The sequence below is a fragment of the Tachypleus tridentatus genome, chromosome 13 (assembly GCF_004210375.1).
Source record: "Tachypleus tridentatus isolate NWPU-2018 chromosome 13, ASM421037v1, whole genome shotgun sequence".
Classification (NCBI taxonomy): Eukaryota; Metazoa; Arthropoda; class Merostomata; order Xiphosura; family Limulidae; genus Tachypleus; species Tachypleus tridentatus.
Genome location: NC_134837.1, coordinates 147,291,660 through 147,316,465, shown reverse-complemented (window position 1 = coordinate 147,316,465; position 24,806 = coordinate 147,291,660). Strand labels below are relative to the sequence as shown.

General features: G+C 33.8%; 1 protein-coding gene across 1 annotated transcript in view; it reads left to right on the top strand.

Moving 5' to 3' along the window:
- Window positions 1-5,212: 5,212 nt before the first annotated feature.
- The window catches only part of LOC143240297 (tetraspanin-6-like), a 32,889-nt gene continuing 13,295 nt past the window's right edge, over window positions 5,213-24,806 (top strand). The window contains exons 1-5 of the mRNA XM_076482519.1: window positions 5,213-5,512; window positions 7,212-7,400; window positions 9,787-9,960; window positions 13,287-13,433; window positions 23,092-23,175. Coding sequence (XP_076338634.1) covers window positions 5,435-5,512; window positions 7,212-7,400; window positions 9,787-9,960; window positions 13,287-13,433; window positions 23,092-23,175 — 672 coding nt within the window. The 5' untranslated portion in view covers window positions 5,213-5,434. The remainder of the gene's footprint in view (window positions 5,513-7,211; window positions 7,401-9,786; window positions 9,961-13,286; window positions 13,434-23,091; window positions 23,176-24,806) is intronic.

Below are 24,806 nucleotides of genomic sequence, written 5' to 3'. Positions count from 1 at the left end.
TTGCAACTGGTTTTAAATTATTCTATCATTGATATAAAACAAGTGAATCACTTCAAAGTGTTCATAGGTAACATCTACACGATCTTTCACCGATCAAACAAAAAGCAAATGGAACTTTTTAACATTTCGGAAGAAACTGGACTAGAAATTTTGAAGATTTGTAGAAAGTTTTGGAACTAAGATGGGCTGCTTTCAGCCTAAGCTAAACATTGGCAATGTGGTGTGCTTATCCAGCATTATACAAATATTTTTCTACTGAAAAAAATATTCAGAAATGGCTAACCGTCTTTGCAACAAATTCTTCCTGGAGGATTTAGCAATAATGATACATATACAACAAGAAATTTCTTTACTTTCTCGTGCTCTTAAAGCCAGAAATTTAAATTTAGCGAAAGCTGAAAACTAATAAAAAGGGTCATTAAGGCATTTGAAATGCTCAAATAAAGTAGAGGAACCTTTAAAAAGAAAATTAATAAAAGTATTGCTTCCAACGTCTTTAGGAATATTGAATTTGTTGAAAATCAAAGATATATTTAGGCCTTCCTCATCAAAAACAACTGGAAGCAGTAATATAAAATTTGAAAACCAGTTTGATGGATTGTGATCACTTAAAATCTAAAAATAATGTACAAGAAAATGACGGTAGTGTTCATGAACTGGTAAACATACTTGAGCCAGATTATTGGATTATTGATGAAATTGTTGTCCATTGGAAAGCTGTTTAAAAAATATTGTATGGATTCAGAAAGCTCTTTCATCACGAAATCAGTATTAATTTTTTCCGTGACTATGTGGAAAATGTCCTACGAAATCGACATAATCTTGAGATTCTAAGAACTGTACAAAAGGCTAAAAATATCAATACTGTTGGTCCTAGCTACGCAGAAGCAGAAAGAGGGTTTTAAATAATGAATATTATATATTCAGATAAAAGATGCCGCCTTACAGTTGAAAATGTAACAAACCTGATGACAATTAATTTTATTGGCCTCCCATTGGATTTATGGGATCCAACTTACTCAGTTCAAACGTGGCTAAGAAAAAAACCACACAGTTGATCACAACAAGGTCAAACGTGGAAAGAATAAAGATTTTGATAATAATCAAGTGACAATTTGGAAATACTTAAAGCATGCTAAATAAATTATTTCGGTAAGATGTTTTTGTTATTATTTTTCATTGAAAAAAATGGGGTTGTGTAAAGCAAGATAGAACTGGTTATTAAAATTTTTGAATCCCATCACTGGTTATCTTCCTGACAGTAAAAAGCAAGCAGAAGTTAAAAAGATAATATATTGCATTAAAAAAACGGATAAAACTCTAGAGTTTATCCCTAATTCACTACGATGTAAAGTTTTTCCAAATTTTTGAGAAACTAGATGATTTCGTCTAGTACTATGCAGACGCTATTTAAATAGTAGTTTTGAAACTTCTAACAATTTACTTCCACCATAAAATGCACATTTAGGAACATAACAGGACTTACGCATTACGTATTTTTAGTATAATAATAGCTTGTAGTCATTGTTACGTAAGTTTATTGATGTATTTGATTATGCCCAAGATCTCATAAATTTGATTGATTCTTTGGAATCAAGCACAGAGCTACACAATGGGCTAATAGATTATGCCCACCACGGTACCGAAATCCGGTTTACAGCGGTATGAGTCCGCAGACTTGCAGCTGTCCCATTGGGGGCTGGTCTCGTAGGTTACTTTACTCTAATTCGGCCTAAAAGAATTTCAGTTCGAAGGTAGGCTTTGAAAAATACTGATGAGTAACAAAATAGAATCGGGTATACGCTACCTCTATATTACAAATGCATAGAAATATAGTTAATAAAAAAAGAAGAAAAAATCATATATTAATTTACTTTAATTCTGCTTTAAAGAGTTTCAAGTACTGTGGCTATTAAAATTCTCTTTTGTTTTCTGCTGGATGTTTGGCGCAGATAGCCTAGCTGCTTTGTGCCATAAAACACCAAACAAACACAACCTTTTGTTTTCATATAATTATTAATGAAGTGAAAGTGCTTGGATGCAAGACTGAAGAAAGGTGTTGTTTATTTAAAACATTGAGATGATAGAAGGTGGTGGGAAAACCTTTATTTTATAAAAGGAAAAGAATAAATGGGAAAGAAAACAGAAGACTTATAAATACTATAAAGGTTATTTACGTTATATTAAAACGATTTTTAATGTGCAATTTAGCAAGTTACGTTACAACCGTAGTTAATATAAAGTCGCAATGAAAAGACGTGTATTACAACTACATTTTCATACTGCTTGGCGTTTTGTACGTAGTGTGATGTCACAAAAATTGGTCGCTTTTGTGAATGGTGTGTAACAGTCCTTTCCGACCAAAACATTCGTATTCTCAGATCATAGAGATGTATTCTGTTAAACGATTTCGAAATTCTATGAATAGGATATCCATTATACTTAATAGAGTTATAAAAGAAATGAATATGGTTCAACTAGGAAACCCTGGATCATTCATAAAGAGATATGCAACAAGTTGTACAACAGCAGTGGTAAGCAAAGTGAACTGTATTTTAACAGATGAGAATAATACACAAACACGTTCATTTTTTCTGTGTAGAAGGCTTTAATGACTAAAATATGTAGTAGAACGTGTACAACAATGTTCAGACAAATAAACGAAACTAATCCAACTCCACTGATCATTAATCAAATAAACCCTCATGAAGATGGATGTGTCTGAGGAGCACATTAGGTGTATACTGCTTTATGAGTTTAAAAACGGCAATGGTGCATTAGAAACTACACAAAACATTCAAGATGTTTATGGTGCGGAGTCTCTCAATGAAAGAAAAATGTCGAAGGTGGTTTCAGAAGTTCAGATCAGATGACTACAGCTTAAGTGACGTGCCACGTTCAGGTCGTCCAGTTGAGTTTAATGATGACTTGCTGCTGGCTACACTTGATGAAGATTGTGCTGTAACAGTTGAAGAACTAGCACAGAAGCTTAATTCAAGATGTTGCAGATGGCGGTGAACTGTTGAATGGGTTGAATTAAGCTTCTGTGGACATTTGCACTTCTCTGCACTGTCGTGAACGTATCTCACCTTTTTTGGACAGGTTAGTGACTGGAGATGAAAAATGGATATTTTATAAACATATTAAGCGCCGCAAACTATGGCTCTATTTAGGTAAACTGGCTAAAGCAAGCCCAAAATAGGCATCCGCCTTAGGGAAGTCTTGTTAAGCGTTTGGTGGGATATTGTTGGTGTGATCCACTTTGAGTTGCTGCCACTAATGTAGCGATTACATTAGACTTCTATTCTCAACAGTTAGGGTGCTTGAATGTTGCACCGAAAGAAAAGAGGCCTGCTTTGATTAATCGTAAAGGTGTTGTGTTACACCAAAATAATGCACGGCCCCATACAGCAAGGATCACATCTGGAAAGACTGAAGAGCTAGACTGGGAAAAACTTTCACATACTCCTTATTATCCAGACCTTGCCCCATCTGATTATCATCTATTCCGAAGTTTGCAGAATTATCTTGATGGAAAAGAGCTTGAAACACATGAAGATGTCAAAATTACCCTCTCTACTTTCTTTTTCTCCAAATTCTAAGATTTTTATAGAAATTACATTCAGAAGCTTGTGAATCGTTGGCAGGAAGTAATTAGTAATAAAGGAGCACACATTATTGATTAAATAACATTAAAATCGTTTGAAATCCTTTCTCCTTTTTGAACGTAAAATCGGACATTACTTGAGGGATGACCTGATACTTACTTTTATCGGCATAACCAGAGCAGCACCAAAAAAGATAATTAAATATACAACATTAATCATACCAAGAAAAAATAATATTTCAAACTGGTAAATGTGAGTGTGACATGCTGCTATTCTTTGGTCATCATTCTTTGAATGATTTGAAAAATCCCTAGCCTTCGATTATGAACGATCAATATTTCTAAGAAACTCAAAGTTTCACATCTTCCATGTGTATAGCAGCGAAAATTGATCCCCTTCTCTACTTCCAGTGCTTCATACTAATTTTATAGGCTTTAGAAGTCTCCACATTTTACATTGCAGCACAGAAAAGGGCCTTTAGTTGCACATTTTCCTTCATTTTAATAGTAGACAATGGCGGGATTCATTAGCTGAGCTCGCTTAACTTTATGCATACCTGACTTTCTAAGGTTCCCTGCACTGCGAAGAAAATCTCACACAGAACAAAAAATATAATTTCTAATAAAAGCACAATTTTTTCAATTTGTTTTGAACTGATATTTCAAGTGGTTTGTGTATTTCAAGATTGTCAGTGGTTAGTCATTAACAATTTTCATTACTTCAACTTTAATTCAACTAAAATCTTATTTATAAGCAAGGTAACAGGATTTGTTACATTCGTCCAGCGGTTTAGTACTGATACTAGTGAAAGCTAAATCCAATATCTTCTGTTTAACTCAACAAATGTTTTTAAAATAACTAATTATTGTGTTAATATAAAAATATCAAGTTTTATCCCATTTTAAATTTCCACGACTATATTTTGATAGTATTCTCATTATTGATATATATTATACCTTTCACATTTCCATACAAACAATTAATACTTTTTGTTGATGATCTAGATTGTTAATTATTATTATCTTTGTCTCAAAGGCTAAGTTATTATAGAGTCATTTCCCTAGCTTTACACTTAACACTCATTTATTGCAGCATTTTGTTTGCAGCAAAAACTTCTATTAAAGTAATTAATTAAGTAATACTAATGTGGCAAATCTTAAATGTAAGAGTAGTAGTGTACGACTCATCTTTAATTAACTTAATAATGTATTTATTTGTACTCAGATTAACCTGAAAATGATCTAAAAATGGTGAAACTTTGTTCTGTACTTTATTTTAATTAAAGTTTTAATACCCATACCAGTTGTCTTGACCATACATTTTTACATCAAGTGGGTTTCTCGTCATCATGTAATTTATTTATTTCGAAATTAATACCTTAATAAAGTTGCATAATTATTTTAATATTAAGAATTAAAATTACACTAAAAATCCTTGAAAATTATAGATATAATGTTGATGCGTGCTTAAGTGTGGTTCTTTCTTTGTTAAATTTCAAGATAAACTACATGGTTATAGATGAAAGTTGAAACACTTAAAATTTTCAAATCCTTATTTACGAAATTGCTAAATGGTTATTTAGATTATTGAATAGGTTGTCCTCTAGTGATAAAACGTAGAAGCTTAAGGTTATTTGATTAATTTCTGGGCTTTAACAAACGTCACAGGTGGAAAGGGAAATTGTGCGGTAGTTGCTTGTTGTCTTTAGATCAAAAAATTTACTGCATCTTTAAAGGAAACGTTAATTGTTGTTGAAGTAATTTAGAAGTGAACAACCTGTCATTTAAAACTCACGTTTAACTTGAATATAAAACACAGTTTGAATAATGGGGAGACGTTTACAGACAGAAGCTGCATTAACTTTTATGAAGATCTGCCTTATGATATTTAATTTCATATTTTGGGTGAGTAACATAACCAGATGGTTCCTATGAAGATGATGTTTCATTCTAAATTGATTATATGCTTCAGACCAAAGAAAGTCTGATCATGTATGTAGTATGTGTGTGAACTTTATATTTTAATTTAAAGACTATTAATTTAATTTTAACATTAATATGGTAGAATGTCATTAGTTTCCAGTTTGACTTTATTGATTAAATTAATTACAGTATGTAATTTTACTAATAGCTATATTACTAATAATACTAATACTTTCATTTAACTTGTACTAAGCCCAAGAAATACTATATCATGTCTGACATACTCTAGCAATTGCATTACAAGCTTTATCTTTACCATTTTTAACTGTTGAAATTGATTATTCACCATTACTAGTTCAAAGATTAAAGAATTTCTTTGAATTTATTATTGATAATTTCAGTGACTGTGTGAAATGAAAATGATAGGTTTGTGCACGGTGTATTTATAGTTTTAGGTTCTGCACAATAATATAATTAATTAGTAATTTCTCCTAGGCAATTTTATATCAGTTTTTATAATTTGTCAGTAACACCTAATAAACGCATCTGTATAATATCTACTCTTAATCTTAATCACCTCAACCAAATTTCCTCTGACACTTCTCTGCTCCAGAGAAACAAGTTTAGAGATTTTAGTCCACCATGATAAATTAGGCCTTAACAGATCCCAGGTGCTAGGTTGCTATGGTGATTAAAAATTTCACTGTGGGGCCTAGTATTGCCTTCAGTTTTATTCATGCATAAGGCTGTGCTAAATAAAACTTCAATGTAGAACAATTGTGAACTCTTAGAAGCTCAGAACTATTTTCACATTCTTTGAGTCCTCAGTGAACTTTATTTCTATGATTTTAATGGTGGATTCAGCTGTTCTTATTACATGAGGCAGTCTGTGAAATTTTAAAAAAGGAACTAGCTGGTCTTTGGCTCAAAAAGGTTAGGAGCTTTACATTATCACATCATTTGGGAAGTATGTTAGGAATAATCTTTGTTTTTTGTTCTTTTTTTCTCTTTTTGAGAAATGCATTTTCTTACTACTTTTTCAGGTCTCGCCTTCAGTTCATTCTGGGGATTCTGGCTGTAAGGTTATAGTGGGACTAAAATATCATATTTGAAATTAATATTTGAACTTTAAAATGAAATTTAAAAAGATTCACCTCTGTTGTGCTTTTCTTGTCCTCTTCTTCACACCAGTGGATTTTGACAAAAACTATTTAAGAGTACAGTTTAGACATTAAAGTTAAGTATGTGTAAACTATTGACTGACAAACAGATCTCTAAAATTGAAGATGTGAATCACATGATACATAATGTAAAAGATCTTAAATGGAATGACTTGTGAAAGATGTTAAACTCAAACTGGGAAATAGGTAGAACAGTGTTAAAATGTATTAATGTTCAAAAAACCAAGAATGAAATACCTCTTAATTATTTCAGCCTGTTGGTGTAGATATTTTTTTTCTTTAAAGATATGAGGGGTAACTTTAATAAAGATCTCTTTGGTAGGGTTATTAAAAATTGACTCAAAATCCATCACATAATTGTTTCTGTTTATGAAATAAGCAGAATTTGCAAACATAAGTTTTTTTTATAGCAATTAAGCTGAACAAGTTTTATGAACATTATCAACTGTTTTTTTTTTTAATCACTCATCTGATTTTTATACACTTTTATTAAATTTCAGTTAACTGGTATTGGCCTCTTAGTGATTGGAATATGGATGAAAGTATCGTTGTACCAGTTTCTGCAGCTCTCAGATGAGTACAACAATGTTGCTCCCTATGTGTTCATTGGTACAGGTGCAGCTATCACAGTTGTGGGATTTTTTGCTTGCTGTTGCACTGTAAAAGGGCAACCAGTTCTTTTGTATTTGGTATGTTTTGTAGACCTATAATATTTTAAATATAACATGCAAAACAACTTTACTCTGTTAAAAAAAATATACTGACATAACTGGCAATTTACTTTGAAAATATGTCATCAATATTGGTATTACAGTTAATTATGAAATGTAGTAGTAATAATAATGATGACTTTATATTTACATTCTTTATTAATTTTTGTGCTTGTTTGATGCTAAAGGTCTTAAAATAATTTTTAATAAATTGCATTTATTAATTGCTTTTTTTAGTGTTTTGATAGGAACATTTTGTATTTGGAGCATATTGTAGAAACAACACTAAAAAGACAAAGTAGAAGTAACTTGTTTTAAGTTTGGTGTCGTCAGTCATTTGTATTTCTTGTTTTACTCAGAACAGTTTTTATATCATGTTAACTGGTACTGGCCTCTTAGTGATTGGAATATAGATGAAAAACATTCTGCTTCATCAAAAAACATTTTAAACAAAGTGGTCACTTTAAAAATAACATCCAAATTGTGTTGGGTGATTTAACTTGATTAATCAATAGTCAACTACCTACAAGTATTGATTACACTTTTGTAACAGGCTTGGTTTAAAATACACAAGTTTGTCTACACATTTGCATTTGCATACATTAAGTATTTGCACTATAACTTTTAATACAGCATGTATATCTTCACAAAATTTGGTTGTCTTTTCATAAAGATTACATGTATTTTGTATAAAAAAATTTTTAAATGTAATATTTTTACTAAAAACCTGTTTGTGAAAATAGTCTTTTTTCATTACTAATCTGATTGCAAAGTAATTTTGTTATGAAAAAAAAAACTATTCTTCATCCTAAAAATCTCATATCTTTGTGTGATCTCTAAAACTTCCTAAATACGTCTCAAATGTTTGTTCTCAGTAGAAATTTATTTTGTTATTTTCTTTAACTGTGGAGATGTCACTTCACCAACCTCATATACTTTAAAAAAAATCATGAATTAAATATGAATTATGCTCTTTTCATGCTGCAATAATTACATATTGTAACAAAAATACAAATGTTTAGTCTAAATGGCATAAGTATCTTAATGCTATATATATAGACACACACACACACACATTTTTTAATATATTGACCTTTCAGTCAAGCCCGTGTTTTAGTGGACTAGTATTTTATAAGTCATATTTCAATTATAGTACATTTTATATATATATAATTACTATTTAGAAATAAATTATTAAACTTGTTTAATATAAAACAATAAATCAAGAAGTAAAGCAAACAATTATTTCTTGCCACAACCTTTGTACTTTGTTGCTGCTGGACATAGGTTGCTAAGCCTTTTAGAATTTCACATGTGGAGGATCAAACACAGCATGTTGAATAACCAAACAATCATAAATAACTACACTGATACCATAGAATTTCATTATAATTCATCAACCTCAATAACTAAGATCTATGTATATTTAAAAAATTATGGAACTTCAAGCAAACTAAAGACACACTCTACCTCACTAAAATTTTTGACTGAAATAGTGTTGTATCATTTTCACAAAGATTAAAATTGTGGGGAAAACTACTCTGGGGACATTCTAAGCTGTTGACTGGTTCTTCATATGCCATCTTTTGAAGTAAAATTGTTTCAAAAAATGGAAAGTTGAATGGGGCCACCATGTATTATTCAGTACATAATCTATTATATCTCAGCAAAATAAGATGAAGTTCTAATTTTATATTCTAGTTTGATAACATTATTAATCTAAGTTTCTAATTTATGAAACTGTAAACTTGATATTTTGACATCACAAACATTTAACTTTAACCAGTCCTGCATTCAGTATACCATGTGACTCACTAAAATCTATGTTTAGATATGCTCTTTTAATAGTTACTTTAAAATTAACATGTATATATGTATGTAACTTGATTAATTTCATGAAAATAATCAATTAATCAAAATTAGTGCTTACAATTATTTGTTTTTAATTATGCCTGCTGTCCAAGTAATCAAAATACTGTTATTGTAATTTTATTTTCAATTCAGTTGTTCAGCTTAGTGCTGTGATCTATAGAAATAGATAACTAATCACAATTAGTGCTTCAGTGTTACATGAGAAGAATCTCTTAAGTGGAATAATTTAATGAGCATAACAATTCTACTAGTCATCCAGTTCAAATTCCACAAGAACTTGTGTATATAAAATCATTGTTTCTAAAAGTTCCTAAAATAGTTTAAGTACTTCTGTTATGTAGTCGAAGTTTGTAGTTTTATTGTATTGTAACTTACTACAGTGTTTATGGATGTGTAATTTAGAGTGATTAGTGTTTTAAGAGTACTTTGCTTCTGATCAAAATATTTCTATAACAAGTAACAGGTGGTGACTTTTTAAAAACATTTGTTTCAGCTTTCAGCTTTCTTAGTGGTGGTGTTTGTATTAGAATTGGGAGCAGCTATATCTGGCTACATTTTCCGTGGAAAACTTAATACTGGTTTCAGAACTGGTTTGCATCAGGCTTTGAAAAAATACAAAGGACATAATAGTGTACAAGACAAGGATCTGGACCTTCTCCAATCGACTGTATGTAACCGTTTTATGTCTATACTAAATTTGTTGTAGGTTGGTCAACTGTTATTTACAACATTAGATTTCAATTTAATTATAAGGTGCTATTTTAGTTTGTCAGACTTAAGTATGTTGATGATGAACCCATTTTATAGTTGAACTTTGTTTTGAAATTCAAAGTGAAAATTAGATTTTAGATAAAAACACTTTTTCATGATCCTAATTGTACACTTGTTGGCTACCCCTCACCACCAAATGTTAGGTTAGACAATTTTCCTTTGTGATAATAGCCTGAATTCAGCCTGGCATAGACTTTGCAAGATACTAGTAGGAGGCTTGCTCAACTAAAGTACAGTCATTAAGGGGTGTGGTATACATTTGTGCCACATGTTTAGATAAAGAATTGGATGAATGAGACAGTAAGATCACATCATAGATTCTTAGTTGCAGTTGATCTGATAATTGTGCTGGTTAAGAAAGCTAACTGAAGTCACTTTTGTTATGCACAATACAAGTTAAGTGAATTATTGTATTATCACTGTGTAACAATAGTTTTCCATCAAAGTGGAAATGCAACATTATAAGATGAATCTTTTTTAAAGAAACTTAAAGTTTGAATTCCCATCTACATTCTACATGTGCAGCTTGCTCTGCAATATAATCAAACAGTTTAATGTCACATGTAGCTTCATATTTATACTGTTCCATTAGTACTAAAAGTTAAATTATTAAACTACATCATATGCTCCTAGCCACTCATTGTCTACAGTCTGTTCTTTTAAGCACTGCTCAAGCTTGTGCTTTCCCATTTGCATTTGAAATGATTAATTTTCATTTGGGTTACCAATTCTTAATGTATATTTTTTCTGCCCTTTGCTGTGTATGATTATAAAGGATGAAATTATGATTGTATTAAAGGAATTGGGGCAAGCTAATTAATTTGGAAGCATATTTGACCACTGTCAAATTTTGTTTGGATAAATTATCATAGGTATGTAACAGAAAATATTAAAACTGAAACAATTCAAAAGTAAAATGGATTCAGTTAGTCCTACCTAGCTAACTTACTAGCATAGTATATTTCTAGCATAGGTTGAATATGAAGGCAATGTTATGCAAGTGAAGTGTTATTAATATACAAAAACACTGCTTAATTTAGCTTCATCGTTGTAAACAGAAGTAATATTAAAATTAATTGTAACTTTATTTTTTGTTTCTAAGAGGTGATAGATAATCATAAAAATTAAGCCTTTGTATACACAGAATGTAGATTACTGGATGGTGGCATACAGCAACGTTTTAGATGACAGATAAAACATGTTCTTCGAATGCACACTTTTATACACATGCACAAAAGCCTCTTAGTTGAATGTTTAAGGCTAATAGTAGTTGGGTTAATATTGTTGTAGTTTTACTCACTTTGCTTTGTAAATTTTCAAATGCGAGTAATATTCACCTATATAATTCCTTAAGTTTTACCAGTTTTTTTATTTAAATATTAATTGACCAGTTTGTTCAACCAGTAGGAGAAAAATATTTCTGGTCTGGTGTCTCTTGCATTCTACAAACCTTTGGTCATCTGTTCTCTTGGTTTATTACAAATATATTTTATTTCAGTGATTAACAATAAACTTCAAGAGAAATCTTTGAAAAAGTAATCAAAGAAATTATCTTTAAGAATTCTCCTATTTAATAGATATTAACTGTTACATCCTTATGGAAGTCTTAAATTCTTTCTTTTACCCATTATTTTATTGAATACAACCCCAGTAAAATTATCATTATTTTTAATAGTTTGGTCAATGTGGAAAATATTTTAGAAAAATGGCTTAACTAAACTGCCACATTTATAGGTAAACAACTACTAGTGCAAGATTAATTTTTATATGTAGAATAAAAGATGCATATATTTTAATATTTCATTTTTTTTCTGAAACTTTAAGCTGATAATCTTTGGGAAGTTTAAAGAAAATGTCATTTCTTTCTAGTGATACAAAATTCCATGCTCGTATGACAGTGGAAAGTGATATATAGGTTAATGTGGTAAACTGTGTGATATTGAGTGGCATAGTAAGAACAATGACTAGTAATAAGTAACTTTATTTTCAACAATGCAGGTGTGAGAAGTAGGATCAAAAGAAGTGGAATTACTGTATAGTTGGATTAAACAATTCATATTCAAAATATCCTAAAATCTCCCTTTATGAATTGAAATCAAAGTTGTACAATAAACCAGAAAAGTAAATATAAGTATTGAACATCTGTGGATCACAAGAATGGACTAGTGCTAGACATCTTGAGTGTTTAATATTCACTTCTTGTGCAATTTTCTTTAAAATATGTTATCAAAAACATACTGTGTGAAAATACAAGCTAACTAAGTCAGTTGTAAAGGGCAAAAACATTTAGCTATGCAAAGTTGTGAAGTCAAATACTTTTGACAAGTATATATTTTTTCACCTTAGAAACTTGATACACAGTATCTTGGTTGCAGTTCTGTTTTATTTTAAGTTGTAATTTACAGTAGAATACATTAAAATACTAAACATAAATAACGTGTTTACAATTATAAAGGAAGATGAACAAAGTATATCAAGTTGTAAATTATTCAACATTTTTAACTGTTAAAACTTTTGTTCTTTAACTCTTTACAGCTTGTGTAAATCTACTACCACCCAATACAATTTCACCAGTTTTAATGGCAAACCTTTCATAATGTTAACAAAATGCTTGCATCATATGATGTCAACCACAGTCATCTATGCTAACATCTTATGTCAATTGCAGTTGAAGAGTTGAAAAGGCTTCATATGGTTTTGATTATATTTCACTTATTTCTCCCTTCTCTTTTATATAATAATAATCTAGGGATGTTTATGAATTTGTTTCAAAAATTACTCCTTTGTTCAAATACATTATTTTCTAATTATTTTATCTCACTAAACTAATTAACCAATAAGACTTGTAAATAAAATATTTATATTACTTTAAAAAAAAGCTAATAGTTCATTTTGTATCATGTATTATCATAAAAAGATATTTTTCATTTTCCACTTTCAGTATTTGTAATTTATTCCTCTTCTAAATCAGCTTTATCTCAATTGAAATATTTAGAAATCCACAACATAATTCTAAGCTACCCTCAAACTCTATCATTGTTACTGATAGAGGACAACAGTGGTGCTATTCCATAGTTATTGTTACCCTATAGGGGTACAATGAGTTAAAAATGTACGGTGTTTTGTGGTGAGAAGGTTTGTAGTTTAAGCTTTGTTTTATTTCTCATGTGTTTATGCTGTTCCCTTTCAATTTATATTATCTGAATATTGTTTTATTGTCAGCTTCACTGCTGTGGTGTGGATAACTACACTGACTGGTTTGAAACTCACTGGTCAAGTAAGACTAAATCTGTTCCGGTCAGCTGTTGCAAAATTGAAAAGAACTGCAAGAACAAACCTTTGACTGTTGTTACAGATATCTTTCAGCAGGTACATTGGTTTATAATGTAAATTTGACCATTCTTCATTTTAAGCATGCTGATGTTAAAAATGTATTTTGTAAAAATTGATTAATAGTTAATATTAAGTGTGTTATACTTGAAGTATTTATATAAATGTCAAAACAAACTTAACTCTTCCATGTTATACTAGCTTTTTAAACTTGTTTTAAAATAGTAATTATTGTCATTTGTGAAGGTGTTTATAATTTTTTTTCTAATACAGTGTCAATTTGCTTTCCTTAAAATTTAGTTATTTGCAACATTTTGTGTGTGTGCGTGTGTGAATTTTATATTTTAATTTTATGTATTGAGAAAACTATTGGGCTCTATAAAATGGATTGCCTAATACCTTGTGCTGTGAATACATTTATGGTGTTTGATCTCCTGTGGAGCAATCTTTTCACATCTGTGTCCTTGAAATATGGGCAGCTGAAAGGATCTGCCACTATCTTTTTGGTACAACTTTCTAAACATCCCGTTTTTATCCTTTATCAATAATTTCTCTAATTTTCAAGTGAGACCCAAAATTTGAGTGCTATTGATAGTTCAGTATTCTTCCTCCATAGAATATTTCTTATTCCTGAAGAAGAACAGTGAACTACTTGAAACTACTTTTGGGTCTTATTTAAAACCATTACAGCTTTTGCATATGATCATGTGTGCTAACTTATAAAGCAGAATTCTCTTGTTTTTTAGATCAACTAAGAGAGAAAGAAGTACTTCTTTTTTGGGCCTCTGCTTTCGTTTTCTTTTATATCCATTTTTGGCCTTATTATAACAACAACGAATTGTTTTGGGAATTGTTAACATGGTCCTGGATTGACTGTATCACCCACATCAACTTCTTCCAATAAAGTGGCCTTTACATTTGGAATGTCTGTGGATTTATTGTGATTTTAAGGGGATTTTTTGGTACATTTGTAACTCTTGTCTACACCAAACTGACTTTTTGATCACCAGTCCCACACTCCATGGACCTACTGATATCCCTATCTTTTTGTATGCCTACCTTCTTCATTAACTTCTTAAGAGGGTGCTGTCTTTAATTCACAGCAATCCTTGTCAGATTATTCCCATTGCCCTTTTAGAATGACTCATTTGTGATTTTTGCTTTTTTGGTCTTCCTGTGACTTTCATTTGTCCTGTTTCAGAAGTTTTTTTTACTTCAGCCATGGATGTTTCTTTTATTTGATGCTTAACACTTTTATGTGACTATTGTCCTGCCCCATGCAAGATAAACTTTTTTTGTTTTTCTTTAAAGCATAATATACTTTTCCACTGATTGTTATGGTCACCCATCATCAGCAACATTTGCAGTTTATTACTGGAAATTGATAATTTATCAGTGGTAGTTCATTTGCCATAAACTTCTTCCATCCAGATTGTCTTGATGCCTTTTTTATCTGGCTATTACAGGGTAGTTTATCCACACCTATTATTCCATGTTACAGGGTGGCTTGTCAGTTATCTGTATTTTCTTTGGCCATTCTCCTTTTCTTTCTCATATTGTTACTGTCTTCTAGAGCCTTTCTGATCACTTGTTTTCTTTATTTTGTTCTTTTTTTGGAATAGAATTTCTTTAGTTCACAGGGGTTTTATATATCCTACATTCAAACATTTAGCCACTTGTTTCCTGTACTTCTTACTCTTGGATGATGTTAGTCTGATAATTTTCATCTGGATCTCCCCTGCACTCTTCACTGTAGTTGATTTTATTCTCAGACCAATCCTTTTTTTCAAAAGTTTTATGCTTCTTGGGAGGGTTATAATCCACGTAGACTTGCTTGGTATTCTCTCTTATGTGAGTTCCTCCCTTCTGTCCTATCCTAATCAAATAGGATGTACAGGGTGTTTTGGAAAGTCACTGTGCAGTTTTGTAATAATATTTTATTCAGTCTATTTCAAGCCAGCAACTGATAGCAGTGTTTAGAAACAAAACAAGAAGGATCCAGGCCTGTACTGATGTCAATGGGGGTCACTTTCAACATTGATTGTAATTGTCATTCATATTTAACTCCTGTATTCTATATTGAAACATGTCTGTTAATAAATATATAAGTGACTTTCCGAACACCCTGTAGTACAGTACCAAGCCACTGGAGAGGTTGATATAAAGAGCTTGCCTTTTGATTGGTGTAAACCCATTGACATGATACTGAGTAGGTACACCCCTCAAAAGGAAGTTGGGCAGAGGGTGTTTATTTGATAGGATAGTACAAGCAACTCTCCTATATAAGAACTGAACCATTCCTGGTGGTCATGACTAGCTGGATAGGTATTGAATTCTCATTAGGAGACATGTGATGATTCATCTGAATGCTTGCTTATTCTGGAAGATAGTTCCTATAAGTATTAAGATACTTTACAATTGGCTCTTGCCCAACTTTCTTATGTATATAGTCTTCCAATACTCAAACAAAAAGACTAGTTGAACAGCTTTTACATTATACCCAACTTAAGTGCCTCAAGGGAGGTTCCTTTGACTCTTCCTTCCCATTGGCACAGTGGTATGTGTTTGGACTTAGTGCTAAAAACTGGATTTCAATACCCATGGTGGACAGAACACCCAGCCCATTGTGTAGCTTTATGTAATTCAGAACAACAACAACAACATCCTTTGACTGTCCTCTCGGTGTGGATTCCTGTAAGTGGTGAGGGGACCTCCCAGGGAAGGTTCTGTTCTTTCAGGTTACCTCCTCTGGGATCTAAACATCTACCCACGTGTTTGCCCTGCGTGGCGACCCATGAAGGGGAGGAGAGGATCATGGTGGTTAAGGGGTCCAACCCTAACAAGCCACTTTTGCCTTGAATTCCTGTAAACAGGCAGCCTTTGGGTCAATCACCTGGTCCACTTGGGCTAGGGTCAACCAAGTACCAGTGTTGATAGTTCTTAATGGGTGTTGTGGACATTTTGTCTGATTCTGGTGTTTGAGTACAGTGCTCATGAAACCCTGCCATTAGTGCAGTGTCCTTGCTTGACATTGTAGTGTGTCCCCTCGTAGGGCTCCATAGTGGGTGGGGTCAGTGGACGCCGATATTTTCTTTTTTCTATAGATCCTTCAAATAAAAATTTAAATAAAATAGTGAAAAAACAGTCAATAAGTAAACGACCACATCTTGAAGACTTTGATCAGCAATCTTCAACATCTGTACAACCAGTTGAACCTCATTCTCTCATCCTACATTCTCTTTTAGAGAAACCTTTAGGGTAAATGTCCCCCTTTCTTATTCAGAAGGGATTGGAGGGACTTGCTGGCTCTCCAGTAAAGTCAGTAAAGAAGCTTTGATCTGGAGACATATTGGTTTAAACATCCACATCCCAACACAGTGAACTCCTCTTGAATTCAAAGGCAATTGGGGATATACCTATTGAGGTTACACCTCATGCTAGTTTGAATTCATCACAAGGAGTTATTGTTGAGAGGGACTTGAAGAATGCTCCCAAGTCAGATTCTTGCTGGTTTCTCCACTCAAGGAGTTCCTGCAATGAGGTGCATTTCCACTCACAAATATGGAGTTACGCTGCTGACAGATATCCTAATTTTGACATTTACATCACCACGCGCACCTGCCACCATCAAGGCAGTTTACCAAAATTGCAGGGTACGGCTGTACGTTCCAAACCGTCTCCGATGTTTCCAGTGTCAGAGGTTTGGCCACTAAAGGCATCATGTCATGGTTCCCTGACATGTGCTTGTTGTGGTGGCAAGGACCATGATGCCCATCAGGGTGGTACAGACCCACATTGTGCCAACTGCAATGATTCTCACCCTTCCTACTTTCGTTCTTACCCTAAATGGTTGGAGGAAAAAGAGGTGCAGCATTTGAAAATGACTCATAACATTACTTATCCTGAGGCTCAGAAATTGCTGTCCACCACTTCATCTCAAACATATGCTGCTGCACTTCATTCCACAACTACAGTGGGAGAGCAGACAGATCTGTGCCTTCATGGGTAAAAAAGCTGATGAATCAACTTCTAAACCCATCCCTGATCCTCCCAAACATTCCAACAAACCCCAAGATCTACATCCTTTGGTTCCAGGTACAGGCATCTCTTCCGATACATCTTTTTTTCCCACCCCAAGATGCAAAACAATCATTCGTTCCCATCCTCAATCACTGGAATCCCCTTTCAACAACAAAAACCTGGCCAATCGACCCAGGGCAGGATTCATCCCCGAATAAGGACAATGAGGAAAAAAGATGTGGTTGTAAACAGAAGGACTTTCCAGCCAATTCACCTACACATCATTAAAAATGGTCACCTTGACACAATGAAACTGTCGAGGTTTACGTTCTAATCTGGACGACATAAAAACACTGATTGCTTCCTTCCATCCTGTATGTTTTTCATTACAAGAAACATTTCTGAAACCTGCCGATACAGTCACCTTTCAGCAGTTTTCTCTATACAGAAATGACAGGCTGTGTGATGGATGAGTACATGGAGGGGGTGGTACTGTTGGTTGATCAGCATGTGCCCACCCTGTCTTTGTCACTCAACACACCCTTAGAGGTCACAGCCATCCATGTTTCCTTGGGTCATACCATCACTGTTTGTTCTCTCTACCTGTCACCTGGAGAGACATATGATCAATCAGACCTTGATGCTCTCATTCAACAGTTGCTGTCTCCCTTCCTAATCCTGGGGGACTTTAATAGACATCATCCTCTCTGGGGAAGTGCTGTTATTGATAGGAGAGGTTGCTCTGTCGAGCGTTTGCTCTCTGATCACAACCTTTCTCTTTTCAATACTGGTTCTTCCACTTATTTTCATGCACATAGTTAGTCCTTTACTGCTATTGATCTCTTGGTTTACTCTCCTTCATTATTCTCCCATTTTTCATGGAGGGTTGACAATAATCCATGAGGCAGTGATAATTTTCCTATAATTTTGAGAGACTGGCCGTGGTCAATGCCACCCATCCCACGTGCCCTGGTGGAATCTGGATCAGGCAGACTGGTCCACTTTCACTGCTCTCGCAGAACTTAATCCTGCCATCATCTGTCAGCCATCAATAGACGACTATGTGGCAGCAGTAACTGACTGTATTATACAAGCATCTGCTAAATGTATTCCTAAAACCAAAACATGCTTTCCACTATATCCTCGTCCGTGGTGGAATCCTGCCTGCCACATGTCACGGAAAGCTCAAAAATGGGCCTGGGATACTTTCCATAGATATCCCACACTTTCAAACCACATCGCTTTCCAGTGGGCCCGTGCATGTGCTAGGTGGGTAAGACATCAAAACCAGAAGGAATCTTGGATTAAGTTCACAACTGGCATATCTTCTACCATCAGTTCCAAGGTCATATGGGACAGGGTTTGAAAGGTCAGTGAGCACTACAATTCTGTCTCCCTCTCGATCTTACTCTCTGATGGCCAAGAAGTAGCTGATGTCCAGAGCATCACTGATACTCTAGGTGAAAGCTTTTGCCGGGTATCTAGCACTTCTGCTTGTTCCTCCACTTTCTTGGCCATCAAGACTCAGGCCAAGTATTCACTTCTTTCCTTTTGAACTGACTGTCTCTATGACTCTAATCGTCACTATACTCTGGAACTGAAACTTTACCCTTCATCAGTCTGGCAGTACATTTGTTGGATCAGATGATGTACACTATGACATGCTGCACCATCTATCTCCTGCTTTTCTTGATATTCTTCTAATTGTTTTTAAATGGATCTGGCAGGAGAATGTTTTTCCTAATGCCTGGTGCCAGGCTATTATCTTACCTTTCTCTAAACCTGGGAAAGATCCCAAGATTCCTTCAAAATACAGTCCAATTGCTTTGACAAACTGTCTCTGTAAGACCTTAGAGAGGATGGTTAATACTTGTCTTGTTTGGTTCCTGGAATCAAACAGTCTCCTCTCGCCCACCCAGAGTGGGTTCCAACAACAGCACTCCACCATGGACTTCCTGATTCAACTTGAAATGTCAATCAGAGAAGCCTTTCTCCAGTGACAACATCTTGTATCAATATTCTTTGACATTGAGAAGGCTTATGACACAACATGGAGGTATGGCATTTTGCAAGACCTCCATTTATATAGGTTACGTGGCCATTTACCCATTTTTATTGGAAATATTTTAATGGACAGGAAATTCCATGTTCGTGTCAGTTTGACACTTTCCCGTACTTTTCTACAGGAACTTGGAGTACCTCAGGGCTATGTTTTGAGTGTCACACCTTTCAGTATAAAGACTAATGCCATCACTGAACAACTCCTCACTGTTGCAAATGGGCTCTATGTCGACGACTTTCACATCTCATGTCAGTCGTCAAACATGAGATATATTGAGCGGCAACAACAAACTGCCCTCCATCGTGTTCTGAAGTGGACCAATGCAAATGGCTTTAATTTCTCTCTATAAAACTGTTTGCATGCACTTTTGCTGCCAATGGGGTATTCACCCTGGTCCTAAACTTTGTATCAGTGAAGTTTTGGTGCCTTTGGTCCCTGAGACCAAGTTCTTGGGGCTTATCTTTGATTGTTAGCTGACCTTTATACCACAGATTAAGCAGCTATGGGTCAAATGCACAAGAGCACTGAACATCCTCCTTGTTCTCTCTACCACCAGTTGGGGAGTGGATCAATGTTCTGCATTAAAGATATGTCGTGCTCTTATTCTATCAAAACTTGATGATGGATCACTGGTCTATGGCTCTGCCAGACCTTCAGCCTTAAAGATGCTGGACCCCATTCATCATCAAAGGACTTTGACTTTGCACTGGGGTTTTCTGCACCTCCCCAGTTCAGAGCTCATATGTAGAATCTCATGAACCTTCTTTGCACCTGTGCTATTTGCAACTGTCTTTACTATATTTCTTCAACACTTCGTTCCTTACCAAAGCATCCCACCTGGGGTTGTATTTTCCTATCTTGGTGGGTCATACTTTTTCAGAACAGACGATCTGCCATTGCTCCTTTTGGCCTTCGTGTCCAGGCACAATTGGATGAATTGGGTCTGTCCGTGGATAACATTGCAGAATCCACTGGTCAGCCCATCCCACCATGGCTTATTACAGTACCCAAATGTGACCTTTCTGTAAGTCATCTGATAAAAGCAGATACTCCCGATTCAAAGTACCATCCTTTATTTACTGAACATCTTTCAAACAATCTTTCCATTCCAATTTATACGGATGGTTCCAAATCAGATGATTCTGTGGGCTCTGCCATGGTTTGTTTTGGTTTGGTGGTTGCATGCAGAATTGCCTCTACAGCTTCTGTGTTCACTGCTGAACTATACGCCATATCTCTTGCCCTGGATCATATTGAAGCTGAGCAGTATTCCGATTGCACTATTTATACTGACTCGCTTAGTTCTCTACTGACCCTGGAATTGCTTCACGTTGTTTCACACCCTGTTCTTGCTGATATTCAAAACCGACTGGCCCATTTCTCATTAACATCTACTTCTTTCCAGTTTTTCTGGATACCAGGCCACGTTTGTATTTGTGGGAACAAGCTTGCAGACACGGCAGCTAAATCTATCTGCTCTGGCACTATCACCACTGTACCTAATCCATACATGGACTATGGTCCTGTATTCAAGGCTCAGCTCCGTGACAGCTTACAGTCGACTTGGAGTGAGCAATGCAAAAACAAGTTTTTCCAAATAAAACCCTATATTGGACTTTGGCTGTCTTTCTTCCATAAGGATCGGAAGGAGGAAGTTGTTCTAACTATACTATGCATTGGTCAGTATTTTTAACTCATTTTCTTTTGTCTGGAACTGATGCACCAGTGTGTAGTTTGTGTAATACTCCGATCACTATTAGCCACATTTTACTTTCTTGCCATCGTTACAACTCCCAACGACGGCACCATTTTAACACTGTTCAGACCCAAGGTTTGTCTGTAACATTAGACAATGTCCACTGTCCACCTTGATAAAGTTTTTAGTTTTTTAAAGGCCATTGAATTTTTAATGTCATTTAACTGTTTTTAAATTTATACATTAAACATTTTTTAATGTGGTTCCATTTTAAGAATCACAATCTCTCTAGTTCGATTTGAAAAGTAGAAAATGGCCGACATTAAATAACTCGACACCAGGAAAGGCCAGCTTCAGGTGACCAACACTGCTGTTTGAACTACCCTTTAGTCATCTTGGCGAGTCATTATTACAATTTTGCTGTATGTCTTTTAAAACTTTTATTACTTTACTTTTTGAAAATGGCCATAATGACGTAACCCAGAACCAGGACTGGAAAGGCCAACTTCAGGTGACTGACGGTGGTTCTCGTACTTACCTGTTAGTCTTCCTGGCAGGTTGTGATAATTAGCATTATGCTACAGAAAGTCCTTTGCAACTTCTCTTACTATAGTTTCTCTCTTGACATTGTAGACTGGATGTCAACATTGGTTTTATGCTATTTATGTTTTTTAATGCTGTTTTGTTTTGCATTCATTTCCTTTTATGAATTTTACTACATTTACTTTTATCTTTTACCTTTTTACTTGATGTTTGGTGCAGATAGCCTAGCTGCTTTGTGCCATAAAACACTAAATCAACCAACCAACCAACCTTTGACTGTACTTTCAGTCACCACCACTTGTGTGGGTAAGGAGTATATAATGCATGAGATGAATGTGGTTTCCTACCAAGCGATTCTCTTACTAGATCCTCTCCTCACTGGGTGACACACACTGTGAGATTTCCTTTTTCTCACTGTATTCTCAGATCCTAGTTATTTAATGGTCTAAGAAGCCTTTCTGAAGGTAATTTTTTCCTTATCTAACAAAATATTTCATGTATACTCATCTTTAGACAAACTGCTCATCCTATTCTCCCATTTCTGACGTGTCTTTTACTTCATCAAGAATGGGCTTTTAATGTTCAAGGGGATAAATATCGTAATTTGTCTGAAGTATATTGATACATTATATACCTTTGTATGGGAAGATTATTCTAGTGGGATGTAATACATTAAAAGGTATGGACGACTTGTTTCATGAAAAATGAATCATAAAACTAATGTGTGTGTCTGAGCACACTTTTTTCTCTGAATAAGTTTATGTGAAGTCTATACTGAGGTTTAATTTGTAATCAAAGTGCATGTACATCCTTTAAATACTTTACCTGGTAATCATGTGTCAAGTTATTCAAAACTGTTTGTTAAATACCACTGTGTAAAGGTTTTAAAGTAAAAAGCATCTGTATATAACTATTCAATTAAGTGTCAAACTGTCAAGTGAAATATTTGTTCTTATTAGATAGCACTACTTTCCTCAATTTTGAGTAATGGAAAATAGATGTTATATTTGTGTTTCAATACATCACAGATAAATTGCTAGATAAAAGTAATTAAGTTGTACAGTGTATTAGCACTTTGTGTAAGGAACCTTTTTTACACTGAACAGTACATGTTATTTTCATGCTGTAATGTATTTTATCATTGTATGATTGTGGAATTATCTATTACTACTTCCATTTATTCACCAAAGTTTGATTACTTGCTTTTTGTGTAAATCACCAATACAGTTTGCTGAAACAAATCCCTAAATTTGTACTGACTTTGAATGTGCTATATAGAATGTACATTGTCTTTGCTATTTTTCTTTTCATTGTTATACAAACTCATTAGTTGTGGTTGCTTCTGTTACTATTAATGCTGCTTTTATATCATATAGGGTTGTTATGAAAAAGTTGTTAACTTTGTGAATGGAAACTTGAAGATCATTGGTGGTGGTGCTGTTGCAATTGCTTGTTTCCAGGTGAGTGCTAGACTTTTCAACAACCTATTAACTAAGTGACATCAAAATTTTATTGAAAGCTAATGTATTATATTTGTTTAATGGACACTAAATACATATTTTAAATTAAAAGGAAGTGTTCGAAAACTTTGTTTCTGCTGAGTGTTTTGCTTTCGTTTAAGATCACTGATTAACTATCTCAATATAGGCTCAGTCAATTTGACTGACCATATGACTTCCTTTTACTCATTCAGTCTTTATAAATCTAGTTTTAATATAGTGTGTGTCTTGACAAAAGTTGGCAGTCTTTCAGTAAAAATTTGACCTTTTACATACAAAAAATGTTTTTAGTGAAGTATTTTTAATAACCTGAAAAACTTGTCTATCAATGTATTGAGTATTTGTTTTAAATAGTTTGTGTCCAAAATAATATTAAGGTTAAAAATACTTCATCTTAAAATCTTGAATTTTGTATGTGTAATCTTTAACCTCCTATATACATTTCAAATGTTTGTTTCAGTAAAACTATATTTGATTTATTACTTTCTCTACCCTAACTCTATACAAAGTTTGACTGACCTTGTAACCACCAAAAAGAAATGAAATAATAAATATAAATTATCCTCTTTTTCTTTCTAGAATGACTTCATACAGTAACATAAAACCTACATATGTTTATCCTAAAGTTTTAAACTCGTAATGGTATTCATCTTTCTATAATTAAACTTTACTGCTTTATTGTTCTTTCAACTGTATCTAACTGCAAATTGTGCCATTATAAGTTGTAAATAACTTGAAGAGCATGCAACTAGTTATGCTATTGAATTACATTACCCACGACCTACTTGAAGCTTCTCTGAGCTGCTCACATGTACCTTGTGAAATGTTTTTATTACATTATTATTGTTATTATTTTACTTATTCTAGCCTTTACTAACTCTGAGATCCCAATTTTTACACTTTAATTTTATGATAATAAAGAATAAACATGATAAACAAGAAATACTAATCTTTTTTTAAGCTTTCAACTGTCTGACACGTTACCCTGCTTTTTGATACTAATGGTAGCAATACACAATTATTTTTTATCTAATTACATAGTATGCCAAAGAGCATAGAATAATAACATGCAAAAAGCAGACAATTGTATATTTGGGCTAGATTCAAGCACATACCAGTGTTGGATGTTTTCAACAAGTGTTGTGGACATTGTATTTGCTGGTGTTTGGGTATAGTGCTCACAAAACCTTAGCATTGCTGCATTTTATTTCTTTGGCATTGTAGTGTCCCCTTGTAGGGCTCCATGGTGGGTGGGGTCAGTGGGCATGGAAACATTTTTCTTTATTATGGATCCCCCTGATCAAAATCTAAATAAAGTAGCGAAAAAACAGATCATGTCTTGAAAATTTTGGACAGAAATCTCTAACTTCAACACCTGTACCTCATTTTTTGATATTACATTCTGTATCAGACAAATATTTCTGAAAAATATCTCCCTTTTTTATTCAGAAGGGACTTGCTGGTTCTACTGAGTCAGTTAAAAAGTTTCATTCTGGTGACATATTGGTGGAAACATCCACTCCTAAACACAGTAAACTCCTCTTGCATTCAAAAGCCATTTGGGATATACCCATTGAGGTTGCTCCCCATGC